General features: G+C 37.9%; 1 protein-coding gene across 1 annotated transcript in view; it reads right to left on the bottom strand.

Moving 5' to 3' along the window:
• Positions 1 to 3,764: 3,764 nt before the first annotated feature.
• LOC126236066 (pyridoxal-dependent decarboxylase domain-containing protein 1) overlaps positions 3,765 to 13,696 on the bottom strand; it is an 84,153-nt gene continuing 74,221 nt past the window's right edge. The window contains exons 13-16 of the mRNA XM_049945117.1: positions 11,886 to 12,114; positions 9,440 to 9,592; positions 8,389 to 8,550; positions 3,765 to 7,305 (exon numbers count right to left, since the gene is read on the bottom strand). Of these exons, the coding sequence (XP_049801074.1) occupies positions 7,070 to 7,305; positions 8,389 to 8,550; positions 9,440 to 9,592; positions 11,886 to 12,114 (780 nt within the window). The 3' untranslated portion in view covers positions 3,765 to 7,069. The remainder of the gene's footprint in view (positions 7,306 to 8,388; positions 8,551 to 9,439; positions 9,593 to 11,885; positions 12,115 to 13,696) is intronic.

Genomic DNA, 13,696 nt, shown 5'->3' with positions numbered 1-13,696 from the left:
ACATTAGGGTGCAGGAGACTTCTAGCAAACAAATGAAGTGTAGGTTGGTAACAAAAGAAATTTGGATAAAAAAAAGAGTCTTACTGCTAGACAGTAGCTATGGCAGAGGTGCAGGCCAGATGAAACAGGACATATAAGGAACAAGCTACCAGGTCGCAAACACTGTGAAGACAAGTGCAAGTCTTAGCCAGGTGGCAGGGGACACAAGGAATTTGTGTGATGATTTTGATAAACAGGATCATGAGATCATAGTAGGTGGAGCAAGAAACAGCCTGGCTAAAGACAGAAATTGCAGCCTTAGAGATGACCTTATGGAATAGCTGTAGCAACTTCACACGCAAGTGTGAGTTATATGGAGGTCTACTGTGCAATGACCAGCTATGGGTTAACACTGTTGTGGGCCATATGAACACAGTTCAGCAGTCTGCTACTGTACGAAATGAATTCTCATATGTGTGCAGTGTGCCCATTGCTACAACTGGTAGATGGGGATATACTAGACATGCCCTAGACATGAATAAGAGAGGGAAGATAAATAGGCTGAGGTTCTTGTACAAAATGTACAGGGGGCTATGACATTATAGCAAGATCCCTGTGGTTAATGTTGACAGAGGGGAACCTTTTCTAGGTCTGTCAGGAATTAGGCACTATGTTGTGAAAGAAGTTGAAACGACAAACAGTTCCACACAATGCTCAAGAAAGCACAGAAAAGTTAAGGTTAGCTTATTTCCTCAGTATACTTCAGTACTAAGTAATAAAGTAAGACTTTTTTCCTTCTGGAAAATTTTGAGAGCTCTGAATAGACAGACGTGTGCCTATCTAAGCACCACATAACCACAGGGTTAGGGAAGTTAATTATAAAAGATTATACTCTAGCATCTTACTCATGCAGAACTAACATAGGAAAAAGACGAATTGTCACATAAATTAAGGTAGAACACAGTTCACTTTTGATTGTAACTGCACATGGATCCCTAATACACTAACCAATAATTGGATCGATAAAAAAGATTACGCATCAAGCAGCATAGAAAAAAGAAAGAAAAGAAGATAGGGTATGATATCGTCGACGACGCTTCATTTACAAATAGTGCATCCTATTAAAGCTTCAGAAGTACTCTCGTTTGGAACAACATGTTTTACACAAATCAGTAAGCTGACATATTTTGTGTATTTTCATTCAGTTATCTCCTATGGAATAATGTTTTGGGACCACTTAACTTTAAGAAAGAAAGTGTTCACTTTTCAGCATTACACAGCCCTTTATTCCACAAACGAACCCAGTCTTTTTCTCCTTTTCCACTAACTCGCCACTTTCTCCCCTGTCCTCCGTCTAACCTCCTAACTGCATCATATGACCCATTCTCCACCTCATCCCTGCATGCTCCAGCAGCACTTTACGGTCTCCAACTCCTACTCTGCTATCCTTCCCCCTCTCCACCCCAGCCTCCTCCTTGCCCCCACCCGATTGCCTCTCCCGTAATGCGCTGCGGCTTGCAGTCTGGTTCCAGCTTCTTGAGAATGTGGTAATGTGTGTGTGTGTGTGTGGGGGGGGGGGGGGGGGTGCGCGCGCGCACATATGTGGTTTATTTTGGACAAAGGCCTTGTTGACCAAAAGCTAACTTTTCGACAGTTTTTTTGTTGCGCCTTTATGCGACTCAGCATCTCCGCTAAATGGTCAGTAGCAACTATCCTTTTCATTATATATAAAACCACACACACACACACACACACACACACACACACACACACACACACACCATCACCACCACCCAAGCAAGCATGCACCTATATTTACATATGAATGTGTAATGTGAATGATAAATGACGCATTCCACATCATTATAATTAATCATACAAATGATCCACAGAACACGAAGACCTTTCAAACGCAACAACTATCTGAATAAAATTTTCACTTTGCAGCGGAGTGTAGGCTGATATGAAACTTCCTGGCAGATTAATCCCATATGCCAGACTGAGACAATCTTCTATCTCAAGCCAATGTTGTTCTGTTTTAGCTTTACTCTGTGTGCTTAAAGACTATCAAAGAGCTGAGATTAAGTATTTAAACAATCAGAGGATTAAATGTAACAACTCACCATGCAGTTGAAGTAAGCTTCTGGGTGATGTCACACTTCCAAGGTAACTAGTACAGACACACACACACACACACACACACACACACACACACACACACACACACAAGGGGAGAGAGAGAGAGAGAGAGAGAGAGAGAGAGAGAGAGAGAGAGAGCATGCCCTTCCCTCATGTTAATATTTGTTTGACAATTTCCATACAAATCCATTATGGCAGATTAATCATTCAGGTGTTGCATCCATTTCTAAACTAGAGGTTACCAGAAAAATCACAATTGGGGAGAAAATGAATTTCAGTTATGATCTGAATTCATTACAATTATGGTTTCACTAAGTGGTGAATGTAGTGAACATGTTCGGTTTAGCCCATAGCAAAAAATATAAGAATGAACATTGTTCTCTATGAAAGTTCTGTTTTGAATACTACAATATTTTTACATGCATATTGTGAATACACGGGGAAGAATGGAAGTCTGAATTATACGACCCCCCACCCCCTTTCTTCCAATATCCAAGATTGGACAGCTACACCCCCACTAGATTTCAGCTCTTTAGCGTAAAATGTTCACTGGCAGGAGGATGTTATAGGCAATATATTTATGAAGTTGTGGACATTAACTGTAACACTATATATGAGATTTTTTCAATGTCCATAATCAATTTGAGTCTGACAGTAATAGACACTGATATGTAGTATTATAAGAAAACATGATCTGCTCTAACCTCTAGCAAACATCATTTTGGTACAAAAAGAAGTGAAAATGACAGTTATAATAAACTACCAACAAAGATCAAATGTCTGCATCAGTAGTGTGCAGATTAAAGTTGTTTCTTCTGCACCAATTTTGTGTGGAGATCAGTCAATTAGAAAAAAAAAAAAAAAAATACAATTTTTAAGAAATGTGAGTGACTATTTCTCAAATGACAACCTGCACAACATATTTGTTCAGAATATGAACTATGGCACAACACAAAAGTTTTTACAGAGTGAAAACAGTGGATATATGGTTCAGGTCCGTGCTGTCTGTCAATAACAATGAAATCATCTACGGTTTGTTCCTTATCATATTCACTGGTATTCATATTATGAATTTACCTTTTCTCACATTTTTTTCTTCATGACCTTAACTCTGTTTCATACTTTAAGAAAGCATTTCCATTTTTTATAATACCGGAGAATGATTGTAACAAGATTACCTCTGAAAATTATTCAAACCTGTCCTTGCTTCAGTCAGCTTGTTTAGCAAGTCAAACATTAAGCTCAGATGTGGGAAACCCATGGTGACCGGCAAGCCTGATTCACATGCTTATTTAGGCTCCGGGGCCAACTTGCCATGACGTGACAGGAAAGCTTCTAGTGCTTAGTCAGAAATATGTTAATGGGGTAACGCACCAATATGAATGGCAGTATTATGAGAAACACACACACACACACACACACACACACACACACACACACAAGTTTGTAATGGAAGAGAAAGAGCAAGTTAATGAACTCCAGCTTCATAGGTGTTGCAGGTGTCTTATGAGTGAAATCAATGCTATTAACAATTATTGTACCAATCTAAAAGGAATAGGAGAGAGGTGAAATCATAGTTTTTTCTCAGGCACATTTAAAAATAAAATTCTAGAACTACTTTGCTTACTGAAAGTATGCTTTACATGTCTGGTAGTTTTCTTATTTATTAAATCTATGAAAATAAATAACAAAATTCAACAAATGCAGTATTTCATAATCAGAGGCTGCATTAATTTCCTGTACAGGGGCAAATAATTAAATAAATACATGAAAAAACTGATTGAATTTCTTGTCCTTTTCTGGAAGTAACATTACATTTTATAAAATAGGAGTAGTACAGTTGTTATTGCTGTTACAATGTTGTTGAAAAATAGACAAACACACTTACAAGTCAGCTTCTTAAAGATTGTTATCGAAAACTTGGTGTATCATTTGCAGTCTCTTACAATGCAGAGAGTCCAGGCTGCAGTACTGGAATTCCCTGTTTAATCCATTGACAAAGTCCTTCCAGATGCGTGAGTTTAAACATGTTATGGAAGACATATCTGATGCTTGATTTAAATACTACAAGAAAATATGCCACTCAAGAGTTTACACTGTAAGAAAATCTACAGTACACAGAATGAACACATACTCACATGATGGGATTGGGGGAGGCAGAGAGGGAGAAGGGGAAAAAGGGCGAGGGAGAGAGAGAGAGAGAGAGAGAGAGAGAGAGAGAGAGAGAGAGAGAGAGAGAGAGAGAGAGAGCGCCTGCCTACAAGCAATGTAGGTTGGAGCAGCAGCTGCAGCAGTTTCACAGGTACAATTAATAGCCCACTGTACTTCAAATTTACAGTAAATGGAGTGGAGTGGGAAGGGAAAGGTACAAGGACTTTTAAAAATAAAATCAAACGAAATACCCATGACCCTGGGAAACGAGACACAGATAAGGGCAACACTGAGTTGAATTATGAACTGAGTGACACATTAGCAGAAAAAATCTATAGTTTGGCATGGCAAAATAAATAATACAGCTGGCAAAAGTAAAAGAACACAAATGATGAATAAAGAAATTAAGAGGAAGAAAGACCTAGCCACAAATGTTTGCCCATTTATACTAATCCTATTATTCACTCCTCTTTCCATACTTCTGTTCAATCTTAAGTTTTCACTTCCAGTTTCACTTTATTACTTCCAACTTGATCGTTCTCTCTGTCAAAGATAGGCTCCATTTTGTTTGGTTGTCACCAAACAAAATCTCACCAGTCACATTCTACACTATTATCTTCTTTTCTCTCTCTCCTCCTGATCTTCTTTTCTAATCCCGTTTAGTTATATTCTACAGAGTTTTGTCTACCTAGAAGAAGGAACATACACTTCCGGGCATTTTAGCATTTCTTTTTTGTGCCTTGAGCGTTGATTTATCCAAAAGTAGTATCGCTTATGTCTACTTCGCATGGTGTTTTGTTTCTGATTGTTTGTTTGCTAAATACCTTATCATACCTACATTATTCAACAGATGGATATAAAAGTAACTTCTATTAAAAATCCTTACAATTAGACATACTTTTCAGTCTCACAATAACATGTGAACTATTACAACCAGGAGAATGGCTGGCCATCTACCAAGAAAAAACAGGATTTAATGTAAAACAGCAGAAGAAATTGTGACTACACTATCATACATATAGTTTTTAGCTGATTTCGTACAATTCATTCAATAGCAACTGAAGAGATCCAAAAGATTTAAAATTTGATCTACATGGTAGCAAGTGGAATTTCAATGAAGCTCATATGATTAATGGCAATAGTAAGTGAACTGCATCAGACTGCATCAGGGGGTAAAATGAAACTATTCACTGCAATTACTGATTGTCAGTATTAAACAAATATGAATTATTTAAGCTTTGTGCAGAAAGAACCTCTCTTGCAGACCTTTTACACAATGTTTTTCAGTGAACGTGTCACTGAGGTAAGGGGTATTTTGATCAAACTGGAAAATAAATGTCTACACTCATGTGCACAGTTACAGAACAATAAAAATACAAGGCACTGAATAAGGCACTGACAGCACAAATAAAACACACACACTACGATTCATAAATAAATCGCATCATAAGTATGAGAAGTACATGATTTTGCAACAGAAAAAAATACTGTGGTTTGGTTCTTTAAATGGGAAGTGAAAAATACTTGGCAATGGCCAAATTAATGTTCTTTGTGGTCACAAAACATACACCTGCACTAAATACATACTTCCTGCAACTGAGACAGTCCTGAAATCATTTTCTTTTTCTGTCTTCTCTTATCTCATTACAATTTTCCACAGCAAATACCAATAGTATTCCTCATCTATTACATCAAAGTTGGAGATTTCTACAGACAAATGAAATGATTGTATAATTTTAAACTTCACAAATTTCATATAGAGAGTATCAAACAGAAAAATGGGTTTTACTCCTGTACTTCCAAAGGGTTCATAGAGATATTCATTCAGTCAACCATCATCATGGGAATTTTTTCCAAGTCAAAAACCATTTGAATGTTACCCAAATCTGCTGAGCTTTCACATGCGGCAGTATTTCTAGAAAATTGAGGGTTAATGAATTTATAAATGCAATCAATACCCTTTATCAATAAACTGTGTGGTGCATTCATCAAAGTTTCTGTAACAAAGTTGTATTTTTAAATCTGAAAGTGGATTACCATTTAGATGCCAAGAACTTATAATCAGACATGGGCATAAACTGTACCTCCAAACAATGTATTTCAGTAAAAAGATTGAGAAAAATCAGAGCAGTGCTATTATTGTCCTGATATACTGCAGCTGTCAGCGGAGATACCTAGCAAACCCAAATCATTTTCTTGGGTTTAATATACACTAAACTGCATAATAAATGTAGCACCATAAATTGTCAATCTCTCTTTGCGGCTCACCAAGGATGAACATGTGTATCATCATATAGTAATTCTGTACTGATCTTTAAGAACAGGATACACACATTACCAAAGAATAAAAATTACATCTAAATGTGCAATTCAATATGACAGTGGAAAGCAGTATTTTACCAAACAGAAAATTTATAAAAGCATAAAATGTGAACTCCCTATCCAGCAGCCCTGTCCCAGACAAATAGAGAAAATTCTCATGGACTATCAGGACAGGCATAGCGTCTGGCAACAGTAATGTTCAAGTACGTCGCTTCTCAAGTGATTCAGACAAGTTTAGCAACACAAGATAATAACCAGGAAAGCCTTTCACAAGAGAATTTCTTCTGGACTGTGATGTGAATAAGAGCTCTCATCCAGAGCGGAGCTCCATCACACATAGGTGAGAACAAAACTCTACATGCTCCTCAGCTGCTGGTAGCAGCACAAATGCGTAAACAGGCATTACTGACACCTGGCAGCTGTGCTGATAGCTCGTGCATGATTCCAATAATAATTAGTTTTAAAAAGACAAAATTTTCTACGGAGTAGTCTGGTGTTGCTCGACTGGAGTACTGCCGACAGCTCCAATGGGAGTGGTGTGCGACTGAGACTGTTGTGAACTGTGCGATGACGAACGTGAATGTTTGCCGCTGGGGGGAGCGATCGGAGTCTGCACCTGTGGCTGCGGCGGTGATCGTGTGCCGGGCGCTGGGGGCACGCCCTGCTGCAGTTGCATGTGATACCGGTAGATATTCTCTGTGCTCTCTACGACACCTAAAGTGAAAGCAAGCAACAACAAAAGTTAAATGAGGATAATGAAGTGTAGTGGAATTAAGTCAGGCAATGCTGGGAGAATTTAAACACTTAATTTTTATTTCTTTAACATGATTGGATGAAATCAGTGCAATCATAGCAACAAGTCATAACAATTCAATTTTATAAATAAGAAACAAATTGTTAGAACTCTCAAGTTTTCATTCTGCTTTATAGGGATTTGCATTCCCCCTGTTTACATAAATCACAAAATCATTTCAGCACATTTGTGTCATCATTAGTGTATCATATTTTACCGAAGTCTTAATCTCTATAAGATTTGGTTTTGTAGGTATGTTGTTATCTTGCAAAGAGAGGAGCAAAAACACAGTACATTATTTTTAGTGAGCAGCACTCATGTTTCACCAGTAGATGTCAAAACACTATTTTTACATCTGTACAATATTACTGTGTTTTGAAGTTCTGTGGTAAAGCTTGTAGCACACTGACAATGGCACAAATGTGCCGAAACATGTTTGAGTGATAAGAAAATATTGTGGTTTGTATAAACAAGCAGAATACAATTGCTCTATCAATAGAATGAAAAATCTGCCCAATTTGCAAATATTTTATTTTTCATTCCCTAACTAGTTTTGGGCTGTAACCCATTTTCAAATCAACATAACAAAGTCCAAAATTGCATTTCCAAAGATGTCAACAAAATGTGTAATTTACATTCGCAGTGCATACTCCAGCACGGTGCAAGTTCTTACAACTGCTGTAGTTTATCATGCAAACAAGGTGGTGGTTACAGCATTAAAACCAAAGGATGATGATTTCCATCCTGCAATTAGCAGTGTCCGCCTAGCATATTTGCTATTACCATTGTTGATTTTTTTACCACCTGATACTGCATACCTACTCTCCTTTCAACTCTATTGCTGGCAAAAGCATTTACTTATGTATGCACAGATAAGACCTTATTTTCACCTTCTGCAACTTGCTCACACAAGACATAAATAACAACTTAAACTAGGTTTGAAACATTTGTCATCAAACACAATGAATTACCAACAAGCACAAGTGCAATTGCAGACACATTACCTGCTGTAAGATTTAAGCTGCGCCCTTTGATACCTCCCTCTTTGCTTGGAGGTGACCACCAGTTCACGAGACTACCAAATACTGGCACATGCCTCAGTATACCCTCTTGCCACAGCCTTTCTTCATTTTCCTTCTGTAAATCTAGTGTAGCTGTTTCAATACCTGTAAAAATTATAGTACTAATGCAGTAATGGACTTGGAATGTTACAAACTGCACTATACTTATAGAGGTTCAAGCAACAATTACATAACCTTGGAATTTGCTGTGCAGCTATATCAATTATCCCTAATGATTACTCGTACTGCCACCAATGCCCAAATAGTTATGCAACCATATCATCTGAAAGATCATTCTGAAGTATAAGCAGTCATATTTCACAAAAATTACATAGCACCTCTTTAAGATGGTTACTTTTGTTGCAAGTAATCTAAAATTAACCTACAGAGGTTGCTTAAAGGAATAGTAGTGTGTGATACTTTTGATGGACTGGAAATTTCTGCATCACTTGTTTTTGCACAAATGTACTAAAAGCATAGAAATCTTAGTCTTCCAAAAGATAATGCTACTGACTTTGCTTCATGCAGGTTAGCAATCACACTATTTGTCATCTATCTTATGGTTTCTGCAAATTCGGCATTAAGGGGGTTGAGGGACAAACAAAAGTGTGTGAACAATGGATGACACTTCTACAGGCATACGAAACTGATAAGCTATTTAATTACTCTTTGAAAACTTTTTAAGTAATAAGTGAGAACACTATTATGATAATGGGTAGTTCTGGTAAAATGTAAATAATCTATAAGTAAAGGTAATCCAACTCACTGAATAGTAGAGATGTAGAGGCAACAACAGGAATAAAAACAGCAATGTTAGCTTCGCTACCCTTTGGACAAATCCTTTTTCATTCTAGCAAAGTTTTCAGTCTTGTTTATGTGCATTTTTTACAACTCGACAACTCTTATTCGAACATAACCTTAAAACATTTCAGATTCTGTGTACACTACTGGTCTAACAAAGAAGTAATCCATTTTAAGCGGGAAGTGACATTACCTTTTTTCACTATCTCCGTCATTGTTTCAAGGAAACGTGAAGACTCTTCAACTTCTTGCCCGAAACTGACCACCAATCCCAGCAACTCCTCAACATCTGTTTCTGCTGTCACCATGCCAAATCTTACACAAGCCAGGCCATCTGGTCCCTCTCCTACAGACAAAAATCCTTCCAGTTCGTAAGTACTTCGATGAAGGTCAAGGAAATAATATATGCATATCATTCTCCACCAAAAGTGCTTCTAATGCACCCAATTTTTAAATCTCCATACATCTCATTAAAACTGTCTAACAATAAATATTATCTTCTCTTTTAACTATTGTTTTGGCTACCATTGTAAAGACACTCAATAATTATATAATATGGTATCAACGGCGGAACTAAACTGTTAATTTTGACAGCATAAGAAACTGCACAGGATTAATACTTCCTTGACAACATTTTCATAACACAAGAAACTGCATTTCGCTCATTAGGAATTTGTTGATATATCCAGGTACCTGGTGAACAGCCTTTTTTTTTTTTTTTTAAATAGAAGCACTGCACCAGCTGATAATCTGTTAAATTTCCGGTCTTTTAACTGCTTACATACACATAGGGGTAAGTAGTGTCATTATTAACTTTTAAAATAATGCAACAAATTAAAGAACAATGGTGGCCCTACTTCAGTATAGTGGGCCCCAAACAATGACCATCCATTTTAGTGAAAGAGGAAGACACACATTCTTGCTGATTATAGAAAGAGAATGTAAGCCTGAGAATGACGCACACCTAGCAACACACACAGCGGTTACGTGTCAGCCACATAAACCTGCAGCGAACAAGTTAACATCCCATCAATGGTGATGAGGGAACACAGGCAGTAATTGGGCAAGAATGAGAAATGAAATCGTCCATTACCTTTTCAGAGGAACCATCCTTGCATTTGTCTTAAATAATTTTGGCCATGCAACACCTTGCCTGGTAAGGTCCGTTCTGTTTTCGACAAGATTTTAAAGACAAATGGGAAGGAATGTAGAACACTTTTATATGTGTCTGTTGCAGAATTATGGAACATGTTGTGTTGACATATGATAACTTTTTTTCAGATCAAGAGAAGTAAAAAGACTGGGTGCAATGCTGGAATGAGGGCTGTGTAGTGCTGGAATGGGAACAGGGGATGGATGAGGAAAATGACTAACGAAGGTTGAGGCCAGGAGGGTTCTGGGAGCGTAGGGTATATTGCAGGGCAAGTTCCCACCTGCACAATTCAGAAAAGCTGGTGTTGGTGGGAAGGATCCATATAGCACAGGCTGTGAAGCAGTCATTGAAATCAAGGATGTTGTATTTGGCAGCGTGCTTAGCAACAGGGTGGTCCACTTTTTCTTGGCCACAGTTTGTCAGTGGCCATTCGTATGGACAGACAGCTTGCTGGTTGTCACGCCCACACAGAATGCAGCACAGTGGTTTCACGGGTAGTCCTGCCTTTGATGGGATAGGCGATATTTGTGACCGGACTGGAGTAGGTGGTGGTGGTGGGAGCATGTATGGGACAGGTCTTGCATCTGGGTCTATTACAGGGGTACGAGCCATGAGGTAAGGGGGTTGGGAGCAGGGGTTGTGTAGGGATGGATGAGAGTATTGTGTAGGTTCAGCGGACGGTGGAATACCACTGTAGGAGGGGTGGGAAGGATAGTGGGCAGGACATTTCTAATGTATTTATGTCTGTATATATGTCTTGAGGCAGTGTACATCACACCCCCACCAAATGATGAAAGGAAGAGAGACTATTCCTTACTATATTTTCACTGTTCATTCACTAAAATTGTAACAACAGGCATAATTATGAAGCTTATTACTTGTTTATTACTAGCTCTATTCATAACACATTTTGCAGACAGTACTCACTTACACCACTGAATGTAACTGCAAAACTATATCACAGGTGTATGACACATGGTTTGGGGGAGATGGCATTTATATACTGGATTTGATTCCTTAAGGAATTGGGGATGGGGGTTAAATGGTAAATATATTAACAGCAAATCATACATGCAGTCTTAAATAAAAAACTGACATTTCCCTTTTAGTTTATGAGTGCACATACAATCTGCTGTTAGGATACATATGATCACAAGTACATGACATTTGATGATGACTTTATGGTCAAAATTATCCAATATTGAGAAACAACACACACAATTATAAAACACACACCGTATGTCTTCTCATCAGCTAAAGTAGAGGGCAGACAACCATTGAAATTAACGTATGTACTCTTGTTATATGATCAAAGACATTAAATTGATTACAGAGTCACGGTTGTAACGCAGGTCTAACAAAAATTCATTATTCAAAACTGCATGCCCTAAAGATCGGCAAATAACAGGTTGTAAAGACCAATATTTATGCAGAACAGTATATCTGAAGACTCAAAAAAAAAAATATTTTAAAAGTGCTGCCTCACCCAAAGAAAATGCAGCATCTGTACTCCGCAGCTGTTCAACGAGCGATACATTGAGTTTATTGAGCTCTTCTTTGGCCTGGTCAGTAAGTAAAGTTTGCCACGCTTCTGGCACATAGCGGACACCACCCAAGCCGGCCCATCCTTCCATTTCAACCAAGCACAGATTTGGCGTAGATGACACAAGGCGTTGGAATGTTGCTTTATGTGCAACTGTTGCTGAAAGAATGTCCTGAACAACACATACACACAAAACATTGTAATGGCAATAACAGTAAAGAAAAAGCAGAAAGAACATATATCATAAGTTAACATCTTCCCCACAAATTTCACAGTGACTAACTTTTATTCTTGAAAATAACTTATTTACATCCTTTCAAATGAGACAAGAAAATAAAATTGATCAGAACATTTTAATAATTTCTGACACATAAACATGAAAGATATCACAAGAAAAAACAAGAACAATATTAACAATGACACAATTCACATATGCATATATTCAGAAAACACAGAATACTGCAAAGAAAGTTTCTGATGGGACATTAAAACATTACAAAAATTACGAAGCAGTGCTTCTAGTGCATAAATGTTTTGATATATTGAAAGTGTGAAACACACAGCAAGTCATCGCAGAATGAAGGTACGGTAAGGAGATGCAAGTTTGCCACAACAGCCAGAGTCTCAAGTTTACAAATCGCATGACATCCCTCACTGAAAGCTAGCAATTTCTGAAGTGTTGTGGTTTTTATATGCCACACGCTTATCAGCTGCACATGTATGTGGCTGACATCCCTCATTTCTATCTATAAGAAGCTGAGAAAAGTCTATTTACAAATACATTGTTGAGGGTGCTAGTTTGTCTCTGGTAATGGAATGTAGTTACAACACTAAAAACTTCTGGCCAGGAGAACATGTTGTAAGAAATTTGATTCATACGGATAATAGCTGCATAAAACAAATCTAACAGCAAGAGACAAGGATATTAAAAAGACAATTCACTTGAGTAAACTGAAAATAACAGGGAGACAATGGCCGGCCAGCACACAGTCCTAGTTTCCGGAAGTGTTAATTCCTTCATCATGGATGAAAGAAGGATGTGATGGGACGAAGGCTGTCAGTCACACAGATCTCCTCATTCTTACAACAGGGGTATCAACCTAGGTTCTTAGTAACCTGGCCCTCCATTATAAACTTTCCCAACCTACCCACCTTTCCACCCTGTGCAAGAAACAAACAGTTGCAAAAGCTAGGAATGTTTTGTGCCAGTAGTACCTGAATTCCATCTCTAGAAAATAGGATTTGGCCAGTAATTCTGTCTCTCTGTAATTAAAAATACTGGATGTACAAAAAGTCCCATATTCTTATAGGAAATAGTACTGGTGAAATTCAGGAAAAGGTTCTTTAACAAATGTCCAAAAAACAAATTCATTCTTACACATCCTTATGTTCTTCCACTGAATGAACTGTGAATTATGAGATACATTGACTTGAAGCTTAGCTCATACAAGTGTGTGGTTTGCGCTTCAGTAGCTCCAATTCTTTGCACACTTGTTTCAGGTTCATTATCTGGTCATCACAATACTCATTCCTCTGTATCCAGAATGCAAACTGTGATAACTTTACTAAACACTCTTGCCCTTGTAGCAAAGAACCTTGTACCTGCAAGCCATTGGAACAATTTGCCGAAGATTTTTTCAGACGAAATACCACATTAATGATGTCCAGGATGTTTTCTCTACGCATTTTTTACCAGTATTGTCTTCTACAAGAATACAAGACACTTTTAAACACCCGGTATATGAGGGTGTCAA

The sequence above is a fragment of the Schistocerca nitens genome, chromosome 2 (genome assembly GCF_023898315.1).
Source record: "Schistocerca nitens isolate TAMUIC-IGC-003100 chromosome 2, iqSchNite1.1, whole genome shotgun sequence".
NCBI classification, from domain to species: domain Eukaryota; kingdom Metazoa; phylum Arthropoda; class Insecta; order Orthoptera; family Acrididae; genus Schistocerca; species Schistocerca nitens.
Note: the sequence above shows the minus strand (reverse complement) of the source record. Positions and strands in the feature narration are given on the sequence as shown.